Source organism: Diabrotica undecimpunctata, chromosome 7 (assembly GCF_040954645.1).
Source record: "Diabrotica undecimpunctata isolate CICGRU chromosome 7, icDiaUnde3, whole genome shotgun sequence".
In the NCBI taxonomy this organism is placed as follows: Eukaryota; Metazoa; Arthropoda; class Insecta; order Coleoptera; family Chrysomelidae; genus Diabrotica; species Diabrotica undecimpunctata.
In genome coordinates this window covers 115383842-115410803 of record NC_092809.1, presented here as the reverse complement: position 1 = coordinate 115410803, position 26962 = coordinate 115383842, and the positions used below count along the sequence as shown (strand labels likewise).

Genomic DNA, 26962 nt, shown 5'->3' with positions numbered 1-26962 from the left:
CGTTCTAGACGTGCGAACAATTTCGAGCACATAAATATTATGATGATTAAGAGAAAGTGATAATCCACGTCTCGGTGTTGAATTCAGGTTTTAAATATTTATTATTTATACCCACTATACTACCTCTTTTGCACAAATTTACATATTAATATATCCAGCATAGTGCACAAATATATTTTCATTGATTTATATTATATTATTTTATAACAAAATTTGAATCGCTTATTTATGAAAGGCCTCTTGTCACAAAATGTAAATTATGGGAAATAACAAAAAAAGTTTATTTTTATGAAAAATCATTTTATACTTTTCTTATTTTTTGAAACATATTAAGGACCTTAAAACTGAAAATAAATCATGTTAGTTACATATTTTAATATTATTATTGTATTTTTTTATTATTAAAAATAGTTGACCAAAGGCCTTTCATAAACAAAAGTCTTGTTTTAAGGGGAATGTTTAGATTGATGGATGAATTTGGTATACCGACAAAAGGACGCGGAAAAAAGGACGCATAAAAAAGGACGCGGAAAAAAGGACGCGCGAAAAAAGGACGCGTGGAAAAAAGGACGCGTGGAAAAAGGACGCATATTATTAATGAAATACTATAAATAGTTTATTTTAATTGACAATAGCAATTACCCCCGTTTATCCCCTATATATAATTACAGAAAATGATTCTACTTAACCTAAAATCGGTTACGGTAAAAGTAAAAAGTGAAAAATATTTATATGAAAAAAACTTTCCTTCACACTTTATCCAGGCTTAGGACTGGCAGCAGAAGCTGGCGTGTTTACAAGTTTTTTTTTATTTTTTTTTTAATTTTTTGCTTTTTTTGGAATTTTTTTGTCATTTTATTTTTTTTTGTTTTATTTTTGATATTAATTTTTTTGTATTTTTTTTATGTTTGTAACTGAAAATTGTGAGCAATGCCTCTTAAATATTCTAAAGTTGGCCTGTCAGCATAATCGGCAACAATAGCCCTTATCCTGTTTGCTGTATCTTGATATTTTCTTTTGCGTGGAGGTACATTGCCCGAAATGTACTGCTCTATTTTCAAAACATTTAAATCATATTCTTTTTTTAGAGTATGATAGAGAATTAATAAATTTCCAAATATTCGGATGTGCACTATTGAGAAGAGAAGAAAAGCTGTTGTGCCATCCTTCGACAGCATTATTAGTTCGAGGTATATCTTGGTCTGCCAAATCGTAACAATTCCATACATTTGCTGGAAAAAGGGGTTGTCTTCGATTTCCTCTTCTAGCTAATCTCCATATCCACGTGTCTTCAAAGTAATTAATCAGCGGCACTGGTAGTTCTTTATTTTGTGTATAAAAATCGCTATTGAGCAACCCCTCGTACACTCTGACTACATGGTTGTCTGGAACAAACGCAAGAGCTGTCAATTGTCTTAGGTGAAGGGCGAAGTCAGGATTCTCAATATATCTACGTTGCAATCCGGCACTTTGAATATGGCGCCACATACACTGCGAGAAATGAAAAAAACATCCGCGGATTCTCACATTTGGGAACTCAGTTTGAGCAGCATTCATTGCCGCTCTTTCAAAGTCCATCATTATTGTTAGAGGGCGCAAGGCCGGATTCAACACCTCTGGTTGCTGAAAAACACGTGTATAAGTCTCTTGTGTTTTGTTCGTTAGAAGTGAAAATACAGTCGGGAGTACATTACTGTATCGCACTCCATGAATTGTGTATATTTGAGAAAACAATGGTAGTGGAGAAAACAAAATAACAAAATACCTTCTTCTTCTGGCCCGCTATCAAATAATAGAAATAGCTCATCGCCAGTAGTTGTTTTATATTCTTCAGGAAGCACAAGTTCTTCTAAATTTCTCGGATTTGCGGGCGTACCTCCTAGCTCGTTCCGAACTCTTTGCACAGTTTTTTTTAACGACGACACTGATGGAAGTTGTGCCGTAGCAGTTAAGGAAAGTCCTTGAGAAATTTCACTTACTACACCTTGGGTGGAGTGTTCCAGTTGTTGTGCAACTTCTTTCATCCGGTTACAAGCTTCTTTTGCTTTAATCTTTGCCGTGTCTGCAACGTGATTATGTTCTGTGGATTTTATAATTTCATCCACAACGGTATGCACTCTTCCTGTACATTTGCACTTATTATAAGTAGCACACTTCCAAATTGTCTTTTCACCAATCACTCGCTCTTTTTTATGGAGAAATCCATTATAAAGTAACAAGTTGTTGCTTTTTTGGCTTTTCACAAACGCTAACACCATCTTAACAGACTGATATCAATTTGTAAAATGTGAGAGCAAGTTTTTTTCATATAATTATTTTTCACTTTTTACTCTTACCGTAACCGATTTTAGGTTAGGTAGAATCATTTTCTGTAATAACATATGGGGATAAAAAGGGAGTAATGGCTAATGTCAATTAAAATAAACTATTTATAGTAATTCATTAATAATATGCGTCCTTTTTTCCACGCTTCCTTTTTTCGCGCGTCCTTTTTTCGCGCGTCCTTTTTTCCGCGTCCTTTGGTCTCGCGTCCTGTTTTCCGCGTCCTTTTGTCGTAGATTCGATGAATTTACACCGTGTTTATTTATTATTAATATTACTTCACTAAAACAGTTCTAAGACAATACAATAAGCTAAAATTACTTGCTATTTTGTACATTTTTGCTCATTTTTTGCTTGCAACCGTAGGCCATTGGCCAAGCTTATTGTAAAAGCACCCGTATTCTTGAGGGACGTACTGCAAGTTTCTTCAGGCCATTAATTTTCTCTTGATGAATTGGTACCTTTGCTTTATGAGTTTTTCTTGCTAATGAGGAAGGATGAGATGGCTCACCAATACACACTGGGTTAGATAATAATTTGGAGCAGTTCGAATTCGTTAGTCAAGGTGGCTGGACGTATTCGAGTTTTGTGAATTAGCTGGTGATTGTTTCTTGTAAAATATAAGAAGTGTAATTAGTTGTTAGTTTTGGTATTGATATTTACGGAGAGCATATTAGAGTTTTTTAAGGCGTAAGTGATGTCAGAAAAAACGGGCGGCGATAAGCCGCCCGATGAAAAAAACACTGATAGTGATAATAGCAGGTATGTTCAGCAAATAGATATGAATAACAGTTATAGACCAGGAGATAATGGCCCATTTTATGTGTTTGTGGAACATAAAAATAAAAATTTAGGGAGACTTTTTCCAATTAAAATAGGGCACTTTCTACTTAAAGATGAAATTTTAAAAAAAGATGTAATAGACATTAAACCGGTAGGAGTTAATAGGGTAAAGGTTATTTTTAATACCTTAGAAATAGCCAATAGTTTAGTTAACCACGAAGTTATATTAAAAAATGAGTTAATAGCATTTATACCTAAATTCTACACTCACAAAAAAGGAGTTGTCAGGATGGTAGATACTTTCTTTTCTGAAGAATATTTATTAACGGCTATCAAATCAAACAAACAGGTATCAAGTGTCAATCGTATGAAAAGGAAAATTATAGACTCTGATGGAAACGTAGTTTTGGTAAATAGACAAATGATAATAGTAGAATTTTTAGGAAATGAAATTCCAAAATGTATACAAATAAATTTATGCAATTTTCATGTTGAACCTTACATACAACCCGTTGTACAGTGTTTCAAATGTCTGAGATATGGCCACTCAGCTAGACAATGTAAATCAAAAAATGAGAGATGCCAAAAGTGTACAGATACAAGTCATACAAAAGAGGATTGTAAAGAAAATAATTTGTGTATTTATTGTAATAATAACGACCACCCCTCAATTTCACGTATTTGTCCTGTATATGCAAAGCAAAAGGGGATAAAACAAATTATGTCAGTTGAAAACATTTCTTTTAAAGAAGCCGAAAATATATACAATAATCCATCATATGCGAAGGTGGCTACGAATAACCGTTTCTCTATTTTAAACAACGATAACAATTTTCCAACTTTACCGAATACTTCTGGCGACAGTCCATCATCTAATAGTACTTTTAAAAAACCAAAACCAGCTTCTAAAGTAAATACTGTTAAAACAATTAAACGAACACACCCAACCTCTCCTACACCAGATACGATGCCTGTAAAAAAATCTTTTAAACCTAGTCAAAAACCTAAACCCATTATACCTAACCCCTACAGAGAAGAATTTATGGACTATAAAGAGAAAACTATAATGTTAATTACCTCCTTCATAAATAAATTTCAAAAAAATTTTCAATTACCACCAAATACTCTCATGGAATCTAATATCCGGGACTTTGTAGAAAGTGCGTTTGTTCCAAGTGATCCAAATGATGCCATGGAAACATATAGTGAATCAGATTCAAGTGAAAAACTATTTTACTGATTAAACTTTAAAAATGGCTAATAAACAAACAATTAAAAACCAATTAGTAATTTTGCAGTGGAATAGTAGATCAATAACATCTAATAAAAATAATTTGTTAAATTACCTTAATAAAAACCATGTTGATATTATCATACTTTCCGAAACTTGGCTTAGGTCTAATAGTAATTTTAAATTAAGGGATATAACTTCATTAAAAGGTGTCGTGATGACGGATATGGCGGAGTTGGTATATTTATCTTACAAACAATTAACTACCAAGAAAGTGAAATAATTCAAAATTTTTCAAGGGGCATTGAAGTATGTGCAGTATTTATTCCAGATATAAATATTTCTTTCGTTTCAGTATACAAACCTTCAGACATAGCAGCCACAAAAAAAGATTGGTTAAACTTATTGGTACAGTTTGATATCTCTCGTACAATTTATTGCGGCGATTTTAATGTACACCATTACAGGTGGGGCCCTATTCCGGAAGATCGCGGGGGAAAGGATTTAACAGAAGCTTTAGATTTTTTGGAACTAATTACTTTAAATGATGGATCGCCGACTAGAGGTAATCCCAATGGTAATCACTCTGCAGTTGATTTAACTCTTATCTCCCCTTTTTTGGCAGATTTGGTAAATTGGTCCGTATATCAAGACACTTTAGGTTCTGATCACTACCCTATTCAGATTCAGCTTCAAATTGCTCCCATATCTATCGAAATCAATCCGGCAACCAAGTGGAATGACGGTCGTGCCGATTGGTCAGCCTTTCAAGCATTTATTGAAAATAAAATCAGTTCAAATTTATCTCTAAATGATTCAGATAACTGTCAAATAACAAAAAAATTATTTGAAGTTATATCTTCAGCAGCATCTGCATCCATGCCCGTTAAAAAACCTTTCATTCCTTTTGTCCCAAGGCCCTATTGGTGGACAAAGAATGTTCTGATATAGCTGAAAGTCGCTCCCACGCACTTAAATTGTTCAGAAGACAAGGAAATATTACAAATTATCTGAATTACCAAAATATCGCAGCAAAGGCTAAACTCATTTTCAAGTTAAAACAAAAAAATAGTTGGATAACCTTTGTTAATCAACTCAATAGATCTACACCCCTTTCAAACATTTGGAATTGTGTAAAAGCTATAAGAAACAAATATCATAAACAAAAGAAACCTCCATTGCACGAAGATTTAATTGAGGATGTTCTGAATCAGCTGGCCCCGCCTTCGGTCTCTAATGTCAATGTAGACAATCAAAAAAATTTTCATTTTTGTTCTACTTCAGATACTATGTCTAAAACTTTTACTTATTCAGAGTTAATTTTGGCATTAAACCAAACCAGAAGCACGGCTCCCGGTTTGGATGGTTTCACATATAAAATTTTACACAATCTTCCAGTTTCAGCTAAACAAATAATTTTAAAAATTTTTAACAACTGGTGGGTAAAACAAGATTATGCTGAGGATTTAAAAAATATTGTTATATGTTTAATTAAAAAACAATCTAAAGATCCAAAATTACCCTCATCATATCGACCTATATCGTTAATGTCTTGTCTGACCAAGACTTTTGAACGCATGATTAAGTTTCGCCTAGAACATTTTATTGAAAGCAATTCTCTCCTACCCACTACACAGTATGGATTTCGGAGAGGCCGTAGTACGATAGATGCATTGACCCATATGGTTACAGATGCACAAATATGCTTATCTGATAACAAATACATGTTATGCCTATTTGTGGATCTAAAAGGTGCATATGATGTGGTTGATTTGAGTATTTTAAAAACAAAATTGTGTAAAATGGGTATCAGCAAACAGGTATCAAATAACTTAATAAATTTGTTTCTAAACAGAAAAATTTATATTCGTGACCACAGAAATGTACTCCACGGGCCAAGAACAGTATATAACGGTTTGCCGCAGGGATCAATATTGAGTCCACTTTTATTTAATGTATACACAGCAGAGCTGCATAGTTTGATGAATGACACTATAAAAGTTATACAGTACGCGGATGATATTTGTTTCTATACTATCCATAGTTCATATGAACGATGTATTACAGATTTAGAGTATATTTTTTGCTGCATGCGTGATTGGTTACATACTATGGGTTTTAGTGTTTCACAGCAAAAGACAGCGGTTATGTGTCTTACTAGGCATAGACTTAAAACACCCGATCTGTATACCATAGGTGATTTTACTATACCCGTAGTGAAAGAATATAAATATCTTGGCATCCATATAGATAATTAACTCCTATGGACCAGCCACATAAAACACGTAAAGCAAAAATGTGAGAAAGGGCTCAATCTTCTGCGTGTAGTTTCTAAATATAAATGGGGTTCAGATGTTAAAATATCTCTTACTTTTTACAAGTCATACATCCGCTCAATAATAGATTATGGATGTACTATTTATGCCTCAACTAGCAAATCAAACTTATTAATCTTAGACAGAATTCAATATAAGGCAATTAAAATAAGTCTAGGAATTATGATGTCGTCACCGAATTGTGCAGTTCTCGCTGAAGCACAAGAACCGCCTTTGTGCCTTCGAAGAGAGTACTTAGCTAATAAACAGCTAATAAAGTATAGGACGTTTAGTACATTTATGGTCAAAAAAATATCAAATATAGTGGTCCAGAATCTTACAAACAAATATTGGAGAATTAAAACGTCTCCCCCTCTTGCTGATGCTTTTATTGACACTGAGAGACATAAAGAACTAATACATAGTCAAAAAAAATATCCTATTTACGAAATCAATTTTGCAGCCTTAATATTTAAACCAACCATTATAATTCCAAACTATCCAGATAATATATTTCTATCAAAATTAATGTTCAAATCTATACTCTGTAATTTAGGAGAGAATAAAATCATCATCTATACGGATGGATCAAAAAAGAGATTTAAAACAGGCTGTGCATTTTTAGTTTCTAATATTAACCATGTTGAGCAATATCAAGTCCCTTATTATTTATCGATTTTCAGTGCAGAGGCTATAGCTATTAGCAAAGCTTTAGATTGGTGCGAGATGAATTTACCTTTATCTGTGGTAATTGTAACAGACTCTCTCTCAGTTTTGAACGCCATTAAAAGCCCTCCTTTTAATCATTATAATAAAAATATTCTTCTATCTATAAAAAATAGTCTATATAAACTGCAGGAGTATGGTGTACGAGTTACACTAGTCTGGGTTAGAGGTCATTCAGGGATAACTGGGAATGAGGCAGTTGATATCGCAGCTAAAAAAGCACTTGACTCAGAATTCAAAGTAAACATGTGCAACCCATCAGATCTTATTAATTTATATAAGGCTGATGTAAGGGTTAGATGGGAAACTCAGTACAGTAAATTTTCAACTACATCAGAGAACCTCTATTTTAAACTTCAACCGGTTTTACCGACGAACATTCCTTACATCAACTCGTGGGATTATAATAGATATAAGTCATCAATTATATCACGTTTAAAACTTAATCATGGTCGCTTTCCAGCACATTTGTTTAGGATTGGTATCTTAGATTCTCCGTGTTGTCCTCACTGTCCAGAAAAACCTTTAGCCGATATAAATCACGTTTTCTTAGAGTGTCAAAAATATACTGCACATACAGATATGCTGTACCAAGAACTGAAAAAGTTTGTAAGTCTACCAACTAACATTCCTACTTTATTAGCACAACAAGAGAAAGAAATATACAACCTTTTAATCAAGTTTGTTTTAGAAGCAAAAATAGATATTTAGCTCATATATGGTTAAATATGTGTATATGTATATATGTGTATATAAATATGTGTTTACAAACATTATGTAATTAGAATCCAAACCTCTGTTTTACCCCATTTGTTAATACCTCCTGCCCGTGACCTAGTCTAGTTTGTCTTAATAAAAATGTCTTGATGGGTCCCTAGACAAGAAACGAGTGGCCATGTTTTTATCCCTATCCTATCCTTAATAATGATAATAAAAAAAAAATACAAATATTCTGTGGCAAATAGACAAGTTCTAATGCCATCCACTATCTACACACACACACAATAATTTGGAGGTTTTCTTAAGAAATCCACCTATAAAATGAGATGCAATAACCACTTTTATTGAAATTTTTCGCGTGAAAGTAAATTCGTGGTAGTTCGTGGTTAATATTTCCCTTTTTTTTATTTTCTCAATTTTACTTTTTTTTTAAACACTATTTTTCTTATAAAATTTGGGCCACTAATTTTAAAAGTCCAGTACATCTGCGTTTTCCACAAAATCCACAGTAAACTTCCCCCGTTTTGTAGATGAAAGTATTATTTCTGATATATATTTCATAGCGTAGAATCTATCATGTTTCCTAATATTTCCTTTCACAAGGCCGAACACCCGTCACATGGCAAATAAGAGTAACCCCTTATTATTGGAAGTCTATAGACAACTATTTTGAATCTTTCACTATCTGTAAGTTGCATTAAAAACCTAATCAACCTATATTAGCTGGATTATTCTCGTCAATATAGTTCTTTAAGAAAGAGCAATTTTCATTACTTCCCTTTCCAGCAATTCCCTGGTGGTATAAACAAAATATTGCAGTGTCATTATTACTATTGTGGATACCAAACGGATAGACGGACAGTTGTGTAAGGTAATCTATTTCCTGTACTGGAATCGTAGGATGCGAAATGTTTGCTATACAATCAAAACATAGAAGCATCGCATTTTCATGTTCGGCACAGTATTCTTTCGTCTGTCGAAGGGATAAACAAAATTTGTTCCTTCGCCTCTTATGCACAAGTAGCTGGGCAACTGCAACTCGTTTGGCTGTTTCATTCAACTAAGGAACTTTTATTCTAGTATTATCAGTTCACATTCACAACTAGTGTTAATTTGGGGCCTATCAAATCTATAATTAAAATTTTCTTTGAAAAGTTTATAGTAAAAACTATACTTTACGTTCAACTCGTTATATTTCTCTTGGACAGCTTAGCATTTAAGTATTTTATTTTCTTAGACTAATAATGACTGGTTTTCAGTGAAAATGACCGTGTTCTTTTACAAGATCTGTATAATCTTGAGAAAGGGTCTTCGGATTCATCTGTTGGTCTCTTAAATCTCTAGGAGATTCACCTTTCACAAGAAGATCTTGCAGTCTTCTTACACTTTTTTCATCAATACCATGCAAACTCAAAAAAGCCTTTTTGCAGACGTTGATTCTTTTGTCACGAAGAAAAGTATAAAATTTAAAAAAACTTTTATTGTCAACAGAATGTTTAGGCTTAAAACAAATATCTTCACCTTCATCTTGGGAAGTGTTTTGTTTTAATGTTGACCTCTTCTTCTGTACGGACTCCGCTTCTATTAAGGACTGGTAAAAAAGGTCTTGCTCATTTTTTTTCTCTGTCTTCATAAAATTTCAACTTGGTCATCTTCGCATAACTTTTCGAAACATCTTAATCTGCATCTGCAATATTCGAAATAGGCTACTATTGTGGAACTAAGGTAGATTTTAAAACTAACTTCCAATTTATTATCTTATTTTGTGTCTGAACCAAAACATTAGCAGATTAACCGACAAATACGAAAAGAGTGTCGCAAAGCTAAAGAACAGTGGTTGCTAGACAGGTGTGCAGAAATGGAGGAATTGGAAGAAATACATGACCACTTTAACATACATAAACTCATTAAAGAAGTAACAGGTCATACAAAACCTTGTAGTTTTAACAGTATTGTGAAGGACAATAAATTAATTACTGATCCCAAGGATCTACTTCAACATTGGAGAAACTACACACAGCAACTATACCCAGACAGCACTAGAAAAAACTCTAAAAGTAAATATTTAAGTGAACTTTCCCCAAAATATTGAAGTCAGAAGTTGTAAGGGCAATCAAACAGAGCAAATGGGGAAAAGCACCAGGCCCAGACGACATATACATAGAAGAACAATGTTGAATGAAGACAATATAGACGCCTTGGTAGATCTTTTTAATGACATTTAGGGGTCCGGTCAAATACCACAGGATTGGCTTCAATCAACCTTTATATTAATCCCAAAAAAGCCAAACGTTAATAGTTGCGACCAATTCCAAATGATCATCTTATTGAGCAGGTCCTAAAACTCTTCTTAAAGATAATATACAGAAGAATATACAACAGATGTGAAAGAGACATTAGTCCCATACAGTTCGGTTTCAGACAAGGATTTGGCACAAAAAAAGCACTTTATAGCTTAACTGTCCCACTTCAGAAATGCAGAGATCAGCAAAAATATGTCTTCCTATGCTTTATAGATTACCAGAAAGCGTTCGATTGTGTTAATCATTCAGAATTAGTAAGATTGCTAAAGGAACGTTCGATAGATGAGAATGACATTAAAATCATAAAGAACCTTTATATAAATCAAGTGACATCTGTGAGAGTAGGACTGGAATCTACATAATATTTCTCAATCAAAAATGGTGTACGACAGGGTTGTGTTCTGTCACCCCTCCTTTTAAATCTTTACCCTGAAACGATTTTTGATAGAGCCTTAAGTGACACTGAAGATGGAATCAAAATCAACGGACAGACTATTAGTAATCTTCGCTATGCTGATGATACAGTCATAATAGCTGATAGCCAAGAAGCGCTACAACGACTAATAGATAGAATAAACACTGAAGGGGAACGACTGGACGTGAAGATTAATATAGACAAGACGAAGGTAATGGTGGTTAGCAGAACACGAAATATGCAATTAAATATAAGAGTAAACAATAAAAACACCCAAAAGGTCCCCAAGTTTAGATATCTCGGTAGTTGGATAACTGAGATCTAGATCCAGACATAGAGATACGTAGCAGGATTAAGCAAGACAGAACAGCATTTACCAATATGAGAACCTTGCTAAGCAATACCAGTTTTAACTTAACGCTTCGATATCGCTTTGTTAAATGTTACATTCACTCCATACTGCTCTATGGTGCAGAAACCTGGACCATAAAGGCCAATGTGATGAAGCGATTGGAAACCTTTGAAATGTGGGTATTTAGAAGACTACTTAAAATTCCGTGGACAGATCACACAACAAATGTCAAAGTATTAAATCGAATGGACAGAGAACGACAATTGTTGCCAATAATAAAAAGAAGAAAAACTGCTTATCTGGGTCATATATTTCGAAATTCCAAGTACCAGTTCTTAAAGCTTATTATGGAAGGGAAGATAGAAGGAAAACGGGGCATCAGAAGAAAGAAATACTCATGGCTTAAAAACATAAGGGATTTGACCAACGTCATTGCCCATGCACTCTTTAGAGTCACACAAGACCGAGAGGAGTATGCCACAATTGTCGCCAATATCCACTTATTGGATAGGGCACCATAAGAAGAAGATTTTGTGTCTGAAATAGTGCATTGAACGATAAAACATAACTTACGAGCATGGTAATCCTGTTTTACATGGTTCGACAATATTTCCTATGTAGTTTATATATTTTTCACCACGACATCTAGCTTTCTTAATCCGATTAACATTATATTCTTCAGAGTAACGAACACCTCTCTTTCGCTTCTTGCTATCTGCTTCTATTTCAACGACACTTTCACTCTCTGACATTATTTCAAAACATTTTGACAAAAAGTTGAATCAGTTAAAAAAAAATCTGAACAACGCTATTTTATTTCATTATTATTTAACAGTTGATTATAACGTAAAACAACAAGAGGTTAATTAATATCCAAATAGTAAACATCTGTCAACAATCAGTTGCCAGCGCAATGTTGCCAATAGTGCTTTTACTTATGAAAAGCCACTTGTCAATGACATGATGCCTTTCATTAATAAGCGATTTATTTATTAGAAGACCTAATGAGGTCGAAATAAGTATAAGCGAGTGTCAGGAGTCCTACATTGATGTTAATTTCAAACATCTTTCTGCTTTATTTATTTACTCATATTCAGGAGTACTAGAACCTAATTCGCGAAGAATATTTGCCGTGGTGAATCGACAAATTATGGAATGCAAACTGAAGAATCTCGTTCTGGGATAATTCATCACTATCTGCTTTTGTATATTTTAGAAAGCGTAGTGAACAAATATCTGAATTTTGGTTTCGTCAAGTAAGAAATCTTAGGATTTTTTCTATAAATGTTATTAGATGGCGTTGTAACGTCCTATATATAATTATTTTTATAGTTATTCTTTTAGAACGGGAGAAATTTATTTTCAATCCAGGGGCATTAATAATGTCAAAATACGTACAAGCGGATGGCAGGAGCTCTGCAATTATTGGCCTTATAAAAATTGCGGTGTCATCTGCAAAACTAATGTTGTGTAAATACTAATGTGTAAAAAGTAGAGGGCCTAAAACAGTCCCTTGCGGTACGCCATAATTAATTATTTCAGGATCACTTTTGACACCGTCAATCTCTACAAATTGTTTTCTGTCAGTTAAGTAACTTTTTAGTTATGTCAAAACCCGTCCTCTCAGACCATACTTCTCAAGTTTTTTCAACAAAATCTCGTGAGATATCCTGTCAAACGATTTAGAGAGATCGACGAATATGCATAAACTACGTTTATTAGACTCAAAAGCTTCTGATACTTGTGATGTTAGTTTACAATAGCATCTTGTGTCGATTTTCTTTGTCTAAAACCGTATTGGCAATCCGATATTATACCAAACCTATCCAAAAAACTTACTAATCTATTTTTTAAAATGCAAAATTACTTGGTGCATTAATGCCATAATGGAAAGAATTTGTATTGATTTATTTAGAAAAACAAATTGCTATCAAACATCGGACAAATCTATCAACTAAATTTGATCTATTTGCTCAACTAGATTAGATAGTAGATTAAACACTTTTAAATTGTGTAACTTTTAACAATAGGTCTCAATTATATCTTATGTATATACCAAATGTGGTATACTTTTAATAATAGGAGTACAATTCAAAGCTGTAATAAGCATAAAACGCCGGAAATATTTTTTTCTGTGTTAATCGAAATTGGCATCTTCTTTCATTTGGTCTAAATTTGTGAGAGGTATTTGAAAGTACGATATTGATTAGATTGTTATTAAAGATTACGGTAGCGATCAGTTTATCCGACTTTTTCATATTTAAATACATTCTTACTTTCACTCTGCTGTAACAGTGCTCTCTTCTAAATGACAAAAAAATTATACTAAATCGTTATTTTAATTTGCATGGCATTTGACTTCCGTTATGTAATATACCCTAAGGTATGTATTTTCGTGAAAATAGACTGCGGAAAGATAATCTCGAACACTGTGTTTTGATGATTATTTACAGTTGCTCGAAACAAAAAGGTTGAAAAATTTTTAAAAATATTTTAGAAATTTTAAAAACCTTAAGATATATAGGTACCCGAAAATCAAGAATGAAAACCGGCTCAGGACTTTAAACCAGAAAATCCTAAAAATAAAAAGGATTTTTTATTACAAAAGAATATCTTTAAAAAATTAAACGGTAAATATCTTTGTAAAAGTGCACTTTAAAACTCGTACAGTGTATCCTCTGGTATGATATCCGCTTATAAAGTTGTCTATTGCTATTTTCGATATTCGTTGTTTCGTTATATTAGCATTATTAATGGCTAATAGTTATGATTAATATATCACTTATGACATTTAGGATTAACCCATTATGACCCGAGTTATTTTTTTTGTAATTTATTATAGAAATTAATATATTTTTATTAAAAATGTATAATAATAGACAAATTTAGAAATTTGTGACCCAAAAACTTATTAACTAACAAGAAAATATGTGTTACATAAATGTAACGCTAGGTCATTACGGTGCCGTAACTAAAATAAAATAAATTCTTAAGAAACACAATAAAATTTATATTATAACTAGAACGTCTTCATCTGAAAAATATAATTGCAGTCAATACACATGCCGACATCACATTTGCTAAACATTGTTCGAATATTACTGCTACACTTACTAATACTTGCATCAATCAGCCATATGAAGATATACCACCATCACTTCTTTGAACGGACTCCAATTCTATATGTAGAGATGTTTTGGTCCATTAAATCCATTCCTCCCATACTATTGTTATATTTGGCAATGATTTGCGGTCTTGGAATTTGCACATATTTTTTTTCTTTTTTGCTATATCTACGCACAGTTCCCACAGGCGCATCACCATAACCTGTAGATGCAGCAGCCACAACGTTATTGTCTGCCCAATTTATAAAAAAAATTACGATGATCGCTGTCGATACATAAAGCAAAACTACCACGGTCCAAATTTTTCAATTCTTTTTTCTCGGTAGTGGACAAGTTTTAGGAATTCTGTCATCCCTAAAGGTTCCCGTATTAGTTAAAAGATTATCCACATAGAAATTATAAGGATATTCTTTATGTGGTTACTGCTCCAACATTTTTATCAGCGGAGTGGTAGGTTTTCCAAAGGTTTCCTAAAATGTGGTGTGTATATCTTTTGGTTTACCTTGGTAAAATTCAAAATCTAGAAGATATCCATTGTAGGAATTAAGCGCCCCATCTTGAAACCAAATCTAATTGGCTTTGCTTTTATAAATTGCTTGCACCCGTGCCTGCCAAAGTGTCGAATCATTGACTCATCATAAAACAGGTGCTCAACGATAACAAAATGTTTATGAAAATTATTTTTAACATATTTGCAAGCGGTCGGAGTTTAAAGAGTTTGTCATTAGCATCTACTTTGGAGATATCTGCGCAGTGTATAAATCGCATTATCTGAGTGAATCTTTTTCATCTCATGACATTATAAACTGCTTCATTTCGCATGTCAGGCTGGCTGTCACAAAAATGTCGCTTGCTAGGTTTGTAGTCGTCACTCACGATTAGAATGGCAATGAAACATCGAGTTTCTTCCGCCGTGATTTGAGGATCTGGACAGTTTTTAAAAGTGACGTACCTTCTTCTTTCTGTTACTAACATTTGGATAATATTATCATCTAACATTTTTTCGAACAGAGCAACAGGATCTTCGATATCTTTTTTATTACTTTGCACAGGAAAAGGTTGTGCATGTGACGAAACTAAATCACCGGAACTAATTCATAATTCTCGTTCCAGTTGATTTTACTGTTAAGCTTATTGTTTTTTTGGGATATTGTCCCTCTCTTCCTGCTTTTCAAAATTCTCATTTTCTATAGTTTCTCTGTCTGTATTTTGTCCGAATGCATCATCTGAAAGAGCTTCGTCATCATCACCATCTGTATGGTGATGATGATTCTCCAACAATGGTGTCCGAAAATCGTAGGTGGGGGAGCATTTCGTCGTCGACATTGATTTCTTTGGCTTTCTACTCCAATTTTTTAAAATCATTATCCAGAACTGCCGTAAAGAGTTTGAGAGATAACGTGTCTCCTTAAATGATTCTTTTTTTTGATTTTGATTTGATTACAATTTAATAATAATAGTAAATCACGAAATTTCTAAAAACAGTAAATTGTGGCTTATGGGGCCTTTCTCTCGCTGTCTTATTTTTATCAATTGATTCTATTTGTTCCTTCAGATTTCCCAGTTCGATGGGTTGTAGTGTTTTCTGTGTCAGAATATTTGTATAGGAGTCTTCTGTTTGTGGTTGTACTTTTAGATTGTCTTCTTTTTAGAATGCTACTGTATTTTGATTAGGAACTAGTTATTGTTACGGGTTGACTGCTTTTATGTTTTAAAAGAAAGGAAATTTAATCCTACCCACTCGTTTCTCCTGGCAAGATACCTCTTCCTGTCGATTGATTATTTCTATAAACTTAGTCAATATTCTCATAACGGTTGTCATTATAAATATCTTTCTTCTATCTTCTTCAGCCTGTAATCGTTCACTGCTGGACATAGGCCTCTTCAATTTGGTTTCATTGATTGCTAGTCTTGGCAATTCTCATTAACTGCTTGCTCGCGACTTGTTTGATATCATCTGCCCACCTCTTCTGTGGTGTGCCTGCTCCTCGCCCGTTCTCTCTACGTCTCCAGTTTGTTAATCTCTCTGTCCATTTTTCGGGATTATTTCGGGAAACATATCCGACCCATTGCAACTTGAGCCTTGCTATATGTTCTACGACATCAGAAATCTTTGTTTTTTCACCAATTTCGATATTTCGAATTCTGTCTCTCAAACTAATCCCTAGCATGGCCCTCTCCATCGCTCTTTGGGTTGTACTTTACATTATAAATATAGCATCAGTATTCTTTCTGTTGTCTGCATAATCTGGTAGACTGTAGTTCATTGACGTTTTGTGTTTAAGCCCATAGAGGGCTTAACTCCATGTTAAGAATATTTATAGTTGCCTGAGTAGGGCCCTTTGCAGTTTACACACTTCGCAGTTTGGTTACGAGAGAGTCTGCATCATGTTGCTTCATATTGTACGAAGCATTTGACACATTTTGCATGGCATCTGCTACTTGTTGTTTGGAATGACTGGAAATTATAGTATTGTTTTGTTTTTTATTCTGTTTAGATATTCAGTTTTCATTGTAGGTGCATAGATAGTCCCTTTTGGATCTCTTGGTCTGCGAGTTGACTTCTGTTCTTAAGTAATGTAGCAATATACACATTGAATGCTCTTTGTTCCTTATATCTAATTACGTTTTGCGCGCTCACCTGGGCCGAAGAAAAAAGTGTGATTTTTAAGTGAATTATCTCTTGTTTCATTCTCTTTCAGGCTTTAAAAAAATTCAATAATATCTGCAGGTATTCTTTAGTTTCTGACAAAACTATGCTTTTGGTGATGAATTTACCACGTATTTAGCATACAAATTTAAAAGAAGTGAAGATAATGTCCCGTCGCAGCACAGTCGATGTTTTCTCTCTCGTTGCTTACATATTATTCGAACAACACCTATGTCACGGCCATACATCCAGTCTAATTTCTTACAAGATTTAGATCCAATTTTTATGTTTGACACGATTGAAAATATTTCTAAATTAAACGCAATAAACGCACAATATTTCTTTTTATATAGTTATAGTATAGTTTAGCCATATATATCAGAGCCGATAAAAATAATTATAATATAATAATAATAAAACACAAATATTTCTTTTTTATACTAATCTTCTTTGGTAAACCTATCGATATATTAAACAACTAGTTAGAACTAAAATATTAATTATTGGTAGTTTTTAATTTTAAACTTTAATTTTTATTTCAGGTAGTCCCGATATTGACATAAAAAATCTACACGATACATCAAACGACAGAGATGAGGCCTTTTCAGATGAAACTGATAACAAAGCAGCCAGTCAAAACTCCTTTTATCCCTCATTTTCTCCATATCAAAACCAACCATTAGGACATTCCAGGCCATTCTACTATAACCAACAAGAAGGAGCATATAGTCAGAGGACACCTTATCAAAATACTTTTGATAATTCGGCAAGGTACTTTGTAATTAATTACTTATTATAAATAATACTCGAATACTTAAGTACATAAAATATTTATTATGACTTTGATTTTATAAAATCAAAAATTTTTGTCATATTATAATTTTATAATTAAATTATTTGTAACAATTGAAGCATGAAGTATTAAGAGAATTGAAGACATTAGAAGAAAATATAACGTACAGTGTATAAGCGAATGGATACTAAATAAAAAAGAATAGAATAACCTTATAAGCAGAATGGAGAAGACCCGTGTCATCATAATGACACGGCAAGAGACCAATCGTCAGAAGAAGTATCGGACGATCGCGCAAAAGATAAAGTGACAACCTTCCATAGAGATATTAATCCGCCAATGAACCAGCAGAATACAAAGAGCAAGATTAAGAAGAAGAAGAAAAAGTAATAAAATGGTTCGGGGTAGTTTACATAGGATCCCGAAGGTGATGAGAATGGTTGTGGTCAGGTGCATTCTTAATTTTGTTGCCAATTGAATGTTCTTAAATATTCACTGTAGAGCTGCCGTGATCAATTTAGGTAAAATACTGTCTTGTCTGACACGATGTTGACACGATCGAAATAGACAGCCTTATAGAAGCAATGAATGACAGTAGGATTGACTATAGGTACAGTGAACTTATTTACAATATTTACAAAATTGCCACTATGACTGTTAAGATACACGATAAAACTCGACCAATAAAAATAAAACGTAGGATAAGGCAAGGAGATACACTATCATAGAAATTATTTATAACGGCATTAGAGTATGACTTTAAGATGGTCAATTGGGACCACAGAGGAGTAACAATAGAAGGCGAAAAACTTAACCATCTCCGTTTCGCAGATGACAGTGTCCTTATCACAGATCATTTAGAAGAACCCACAGATATGTTAAATGAATTGGACTTTGGATGTTCGAAAGTGGGCCTCAGAATGAATTTGTCCAAAACTAAGTTTATGACAAATATGGTCCCCAATAATCATTTAACTATTCAAAACAAAGTGGTAGAACTAGTGGAGAAATATACGTATTTGGGTCACGAAATAAGAATAAGCTGGGATAACCAAACATGCGAAATCCAAAGACGAATTACTTTAGCGTGGGCAGCCTTTGGAAAACTGCGAGACACATTTAGGGATAACATACCAATTAGCCTCAAAAGAAAAGTATTTGACCAATGCGTATTACCGGTCATGACCTATGCGACGGAAACTATGACTCTAACTAAGACTACAGTTTCGAAGTTGAGAGTGGCACGGAGACAAATGGAACGATCTATACTGGGAGTGACGTTGCGGGACCGAATAAAAAACGAAGATCTGCGAAGAATGACAAGTATTGCTGATGTTGTGGAACGCATAGCGGAACTTAAATGGAATTGGGCGGGCCATGTAGCGAGAAGGCATGACTCACGATTGACGATTAAAATTACTCATTGGAGGTCAAGAGCAGACAAACGTAGTAGAGGAAGACCACCTACACGTTGGGCTGACGACATTAGGCGTATCACAAAAAATTGGCAACAAAAAGCACAGAATCGCAAAGAATGGAGGAGTTTAAGGGAGGCCTATGTCCAGCAGTGGACGTGATAAATGAAGGCTGGATGATGATGATGTGTAGTTGTATAATTGATATAGCGTTCTCCAATATGTTTTTGATTAGTGACGTATACCTGCAATCTATTCAACTTTGCTTAAGTGCTTTTATTACTGTTTCAAACTCTATAGAATCAAAAGTCTTTTTGTAATCGACAAATTGCAACAGGTCCATTAGGTAGGTAAAATATGGCAACATAGCAGTTTCATTCGCGGTACGAGTAATGGACGCGTTCTGGATCAGTTCAGATTCCTGTTAGTAACCGGATTGTACGCAAGCGCGGTTCATAATCAGTTCAGGATTGATTTACACCACAAACAAATTTCGAACAACCTTTGATTCAGTCTTAAGTGTCTGGTTTGTTTTATTTTACAGCCTAGCCTGATTTATCGAAGAGCTTTTTTGTAGAAATGGTCAAACATCTTGTATCATATCACAAAGTTTATTGTGTTAAAAAAATAACCAAATAACAGATAATTCACAACTTACCCACGAAATGAAATGATGTTAAAGATATTTAAAAAATAAATTAAAAAAAGTAAACTTCCTAACTTAAAAAATATCGCAAAGAACGAACAGTAAAACGCTAACGAATCAGCTGTTTATCTGATTAAAGCTCAGAGCACAGAATATATTATTTTGAGCACAGTAAATATTTTGAAAATCCTATTGTGCATGTACGAACTGCGAGTTCTCTTTAAGTCCCAACTTGAAACTTGATTGAACTGGTTCCAACTTGATTAAACTGGTTCTGAACTACGGACTAAGGTACCGCGAACGACAAAGTTCCGGACTAAAGTTCATTCGTTTAGCAAATTCCCATCTGTCAACATAAGCACGTGTTGATATTCGCCGTCTCATTCGTCAAGAGGCTATAAAATATAATTTATTGCCTTAAGCCAGACAGATTCTCATGTTACAGATCCAAACTTGCCAGCATGTTTAAATTCAAATTGTATCGTGTTGATTTTTAAGTTAATATATTGTGTTATATTTATGTTATAGTTATTGTTAAGTTATTTACTGGTCGTGTAATTTTTTAGAGTTTAGTTTAATTGTGATTTAATGATTAAATTTCAAGAAACATCATTTTTAAAAATCATATATACACATCAGTACGACCCTGTTTGGCTTTCACGTGCTTCTATTGACAATTGGGAATATGTAAAATGAATGTAGTTTAGCAGTCCCTCTCAGTACAGAACTTGATCACCGCAAACAATCACTTTTACACTGCGCATGCGAAGTAATCCTGAACGCATCCAGGATTCGTACCGCGAACGAAACTAAATCTCCTGTAGTCGCCAACATCACCTTTAGAAGAAGATGCTTGCCTAGTTTTTGTCTTCCGTAGCGTAGGCTAGGGCGGGGCTAAAAGGACCAATTTCATAATATTCCTTTGCAACTATTTAACTAGAAGGTTCCCAAAAAAGACCCAAATACCAATAAGTAGCGTAATCTTTTATTTAAACATGATTTCTAAAAAATATGAGTAGCTTATTTCTGTTCACCAGATATTGAAGATTTAGAAAGTCGGTGCGATTAGTCTTTTAAGCCCCTCTGTAGGAGCAACAAGGACCAATAGTAGGGTAAAACGGACTAATATAAATAAACAGCAGATTTTAGTTGATTATAGCATGTAAATAAAATGTAATTCAGTTTATTTGACAGTTCTTTTATTACGAAAAAAAAAACAGATGTAGACTATTGATCACAATTGTTACTAAGCTAAAATTATGACACAGCATATTTCAGTCTTGATAACATCAAATAACATTAACAATGTAATGGATTCGAGCGGTACTTGATGAAAGTTCATTTTATCAAGGAATAAAATACTAAAAACTTTTGTTTTCAAAACTTTCACAAATTTTTATTATACTTAAACTTTATAGTCTTTAACTAAATAAGTTGAGGAGAGGAGAACTGTTTGTCTCAAGTTGGTCATTCGGAACTATGTCTGTATTTTTAAATTTGTTAATTTCCATAGATTCTAATAAAAATATCTTAAGGCCTTTATTTTGGATGTGAAGAATTTGAAATTGGTTATTAAAAGATTGATTATGATCGAGAAGGTAAAGTGGGTATGTAGAATCTGTTTTTCATTATTGAAAGCCCTTTTGTGTTCTTTTGTCCATTAGCGAAAGGACCTACCCGTTTGACCGATGTAACGCTTGAATAGCTGTAGTGATTATTAATTATAATAAAAATTTGTGGAAGTGTTGACAACAAAAGTTTTTAATGTTTTATTGCTTGATTAATATTTTTAGTTATATGACAGAAATTTGTGACCAAAAAAAAAAAAAAATATTTCAGTCCTTGTTAGAACCACAATTATAACAGATATATGTTAATCACGGCAAAGACCGGTTCAGGCTTTTGTCATAGGCTCAACTCTAGCATTGCACCCAGCCTTCTCCAGGGATACTGTCTAAATATTACTCACACCAAACAAAACAAAAGCATTACTCTTTAGAACTCGAATTTTCTTTACTTTTGTTTATTAAAATCTTTTTCTTAACTTGTTTCTTTCTTTATATGACAGCTTTTGCGTGAAAAAAAAAACTGTCACCCTTTTGTTTCCTGTTTTGTAGTTCTAACGACAATGCTTCTTTTTACGGAGTATTTGTTAATATGGATGTTTTGGCGTCGCTTTCTGTTAATAATTTTGCAAGCTTCAGCTTTGGAGAAAGGCCTGAAAACTACTGGGGAAAACGATACATTTGAGGACCGAAGGTTAAGTACACAAATATGGAACCACACAAAATATTGACGGTTGAGGTTGTGTCTCAATATTGCTGTAGAAGATAATAATGCATCAATGAGTGATGTCAAAGTTAAAAAGGGTAGATAAATGAGTTTTTAAGCTGTTGATGCAATAATGATAATACAATTACCTGTTAATAGGCACGATGAACTCAGTGAGATAGATGGCTGAGGTTCAAGAGTCGCAGATGGTTGGGAATCAATTACTGAACCTGGCTGTATCTCCGTAAATACAGGAGAATATGACAGTTGATTATTATCCTAAATTGACCTATCTTTACAAAATTTAAAGCAAGACCAAAGTTCTTAAATACTTCCCAGTTGAGTGGGAAAACTCCATTTTTTGTAATCGTTTTGAAATGTTGTTTAAAGTTAACGCCAGTGATCAATCAGTTCAAACTATTCCCGGGATACTATACATGAACATGGTGTTGCTAGGATTAGTATACATCCATGCATGTTGTGCTAAGAATAAATATATTATTCTTAGCACAGGTTGAAAAAAAAAAATGGTTGTTGTCATACAAGCTAGTACTGACGTTATAACACTCTATTAATGCCGATTCGAACACGGGAAGTGTGGCGAATTTTGTCTCCTTCGCCATATATATATATATATATATATATATATATATATATATATATATATATATATATATATATATATATATATATATATACAGATTGAACGAATTTAAAACGGAACATACGAAATCAATGTATTTCGGCTCAACTCCGCTCTAGGTGGTTGGCCAACAAAAGGTTGTCAAATAATTATATTATAAAAATCCAATACTTCAGCTGGCTGCTGAATTCTGAATTCATTCAAGAACAAGTCAAAACTCCACCCAAATAGGTTGCCTAGAATCACTGAAAAAACTAGACTACACAAGCAGTTATTATGCTGTCAAACCACTTATCGCTTCCTTATAGTCCAAGAGATAGAGCCGAAATTTTGAACTGATCAGTAATATGACATTTCTCTATTGGAATATATTCATTGTAACTGGGTTAAGACTTTGCCTTACAGGCGGACGCCCCTCGTGGTACAGGGGGTGGCTATACAGGGATGAAGTTGTCATTTTTTTCGGAAAAATTAACGATCAATAATATGGCTGAAAATTTGCCCAGAGTAAGATCTTGGTATAACTAGACGAAATCCCAAAGGGCGGACGCGAGGTGGATACATAAGGGGTGGCGGACAGGGGTGAAGTTGCAATTTTTTGGGGAAAAATTAACGATAAGTAATATGTCCGCCATTTTCATGGCTCATTATTTAGCCCCTAACTACTCTAAATCCAAAAGGGCCGACAGCTGGGTTGGTACATAGAGCCATAAAACGGGGTCAAATGTACCACTTGCCTGCGAGACCTTTTAGGTCTCGGTAATAATTTTCAAACTGATTTTATTATGATATTTTTATACCGATTGATTTGAAAATTTGTATGCTCACTTCTGTTACTATTCTGAGAAGCGTCAAGTAGAGTTTTCCTCAAAATTTTCCAAAAAAATTTCTGTAAATGAAAATTTTCGTAATTTTTAAAGGTAAAATCTAATTTGTAGAATCCTTTCGATTTTCTGTATGTTTTTTTTTTTCAAACTAAAGTCATATTTACTTTACAAATCACATTTTTTTCTTAAATATAAATATTTTACGAATTTATTTTTAATTGAAAAAATGTTTGATATTTGATATTTTATTAAATTAAAGTAATTTTATAATGTTAACTATTAAATATTTTTAGTATAACAAATAGTAATTTTACTTATTTTTTATTACAATAAAAAGGTTTTTAAATTTATATTGCATAAATAATGGTTGTTCAGATATAAGAAAAATTTGATTTATTATTACATTAATAATCAAATACAAAATATATTATTTTTATTTATCAATAGGTAAAATTCAATTTGTAGAATTCCTTTAACATTTTACAAATAATTATTAATAAAAATCAATTTATTAGTGGAATTATCAATTTTTTAAGTTTTGAAATTTACTTTGTAGATATTTTCAATATTTTTTTTAACTTTTAAATTGATTGAATTTTTTTTTTTTCATTAGTTAATTATAATTTTACAAATTCTGTTTGGAAATTAATTTTGCATCATCATTATTTTAAAATATTAAAATAATAATGATGCGCGTTCCATTTAGATCAGTAATTCTAGACGCATGCGCTAAATGTAATAAGTATCAAGATGCTTTTATCCAACTTGGTGAAACTGACTTCGATTGTAATGAAGTTTTTGAAACCTTAGAAACTTTCATATGTGACTTATATGGAACAGGACTGACGAGAACAATTCCAAAAAGAAAAGTAAACGATGTCAGATTTTCACTATTTAACCGGCAGTATAAGTTGCATGATGTAAACGAGCCTTTTTAAAAAAAAAACTAAAAAATTTCGATGCTTCAAGCTTACCACCATGTCAAGATGAATTACACCAACATCTACTGCGAGCCCATTATATTTGAAATATTTGGACAAATGCTCATAAAAAAGTACCAACAGAATTGATTGTTGAAGAACATGGTTGGGAGTTTGAAGATGAAACATATAAATTCAAATGGTTTAGTGGACCTCAGATGCCAGAATGAGTTCGAGAAGTAGTGATTGAAAATGAAGCAGATAATGAATGTGATATTATTGAAAGTAAAAGTGACGAAGATGATGAATGTGATGACATCAATGAGAGTGAGAAAAATGACGAAATTTTTAAAGTTTTTCTAAATTTTTTTTTCTTATCGGAAAAATCGTTTGAAAATTTTTGGAAAAAAATCATGGTATAACTGACAGAAAATCGAAAGGATTCTACAAATTAGATTTTACCTCAAAAAATTACGAAAATTTTCATTTACGGAAATTTTTTTGGAAAATTTTGAGGAAAACTCTACTTGACGCTTTTCAGAATAGTAACAGAAGTGAGCATACAAATTTTCAAATCAATCGGTATAAAAATATCATAATAAAATCAGTTTGAAAATTGTTACCGAGACCTAAAATGCGCAGGCAAGTGGTACATTTGACCCTGTTTTATGGCTCTCTGTACCAACCCAGCTGTCCGCTCTTTTGGATTTAGAGTTTTTAGGGGCTAAATAATGAGCCATGAAAATGGCGGACATATTACTTATCGTTAATTTTTCCCCAAAAAATTGCAATTTCACCCCTGTCCGCCACCCCTTATGTATCCACCTCGCGTCCGCCCTTTGGGATTTCGTCTAGTTATACCAAGATCTTACTCTGGGCAAATTTTCAGCCATATTATCGATCGTTAATTTTTCCGAAAAAAATGACAACTTCATCCCTGTATAGCCACCCCCTGTACCACGAGGGGCGTCCGCCTGTAAGGCAAAGTCTTAACCCAGTTACAATGAATATATTCCAATAGAGAAATGTCATATTACTGATCATTCCAAAATTTCGGCTCTATCTCTCCGACTATTAGGCAAGCTCCTCTTTCCTTTAAAGGAGACAGATAGTTGAACGATATTTTATACAATGTCTATCACTGGGTATGGATTTATTTTTGTCCAAGTTTTATATTGGTCCACTATTTCAAATGCAGTTCAAACAGACATATATTAAATTGTATGTTCCGTTTTAAATTCGTTCAATCTGTATATATATATATATATATATATATATATATATATATATATATATATATATATATATATATATATATATATATATACATTTATATATATATATATATATATATATATAAATAATCTCAACACGAGTAGTAAGTTGCAATGACGAATTGTGATATTTTGTAAATATTTACATATTCTTTTTATCTATATTACAGTATCTTGAAAAAGGAATAAAACAATTCCGAAAGCTAGACAAAAAGTCAAAAGAGTGTTTCTTTAACATCCCGGCCAAACTTCTGACTGCAGCCCTAATAAACTGTGTTGTTTGTTTATATCGACAGTCACTAATATCCAGTATTTCTTATGTATATATACATATATACGACTTTAAATGCCAAGGTGGGAAAAAAACGACAACGAACAAGTCATGGAAAAGTATGGAGTCGGCGAGAGAAATGAAAGGGAAATACATTTTTTAAGATAAATCGAACAGAAAATGGACTATGAATAAAATTAACTTCATTCTAACCAAGAAGATTGCCAAAATAGAAGATGTCAGTGTAATAAATAAATTTCAAATAGGCAGCGACCATAAACTAATCAGAGCAAAAACTATTCTAGATCCAAAACTAGAAAGAATAAAAAATAGTCAGAAACCCAACAGTAACCGGTATTAATATTAACAATCTAAAAGAAAAATCAGATCACTACCAAAGAACAATTGATAAAAGATTACATCATTTGAAAAAAGCAAATCGTTGCTCTAACAAACGAAAACTAAAAACAAACAGACTTTACAGCCAACAATACAAACCCCCTGAAACACTTGAAAAAGCAATAAATGACCAAAAAGATGTACTGGAACTGCCTAAGTACGCTGGCAAAAAAAACCTGAAAAATCTAACAAGGCATATTATTTGCTAACTGTTTCGCGTCAACCACCGCGCGAATCCTCACGCTAACCCTCACGCCAACCTCCACCCAAACCATGCAGCTGATTTTTAAAATGCGATTATCTCTAAAACTGTTGAGTATTTAAGTTATTAACACGGCCAATTCTTTTAGTTAAAATAATGTAACTTAAATTTTTTTTGACACAAATAGCGCTAACTTGAAGAGCAAAAAAATTAAGTGCAAATGTATGCCACATACGTAGAATATGTGGCGTCTTCTATCAATTACATCAAAGTGTGTACCAAATTATAATTTTTCATACTCAAGAGCATCCAATAGTAAATTTTTATACATAAATGTTCACAAACATGAAAGTTATAGA

At 33.1% G+C, this 26962-nt stretch overlaps 1 protein-coding gene across 2 annotated transcripts in view; it reads left to right on the top strand.

Annotated features, from left to right (window-relative positions):
- The window catches only part of LOC140445732 (uncharacterized), a 124447-nt gene that overhangs the window by 85578 nt on the left and 11907 nt on the right, over positions 1 to 26962 (top strand). For both annotated transcript variants that reach the window (XM_072538028.1, XM_072538029.1), the window contains exon 2: positions 17485 to 17713. In XM_072538028.1, coding sequence (XP_072394129.1) covers positions 17485 to 17713 — 229 coding nt within the window. The remainder of the gene's footprint in view (positions 1 to 17484; positions 17714 to 26962) is intronic.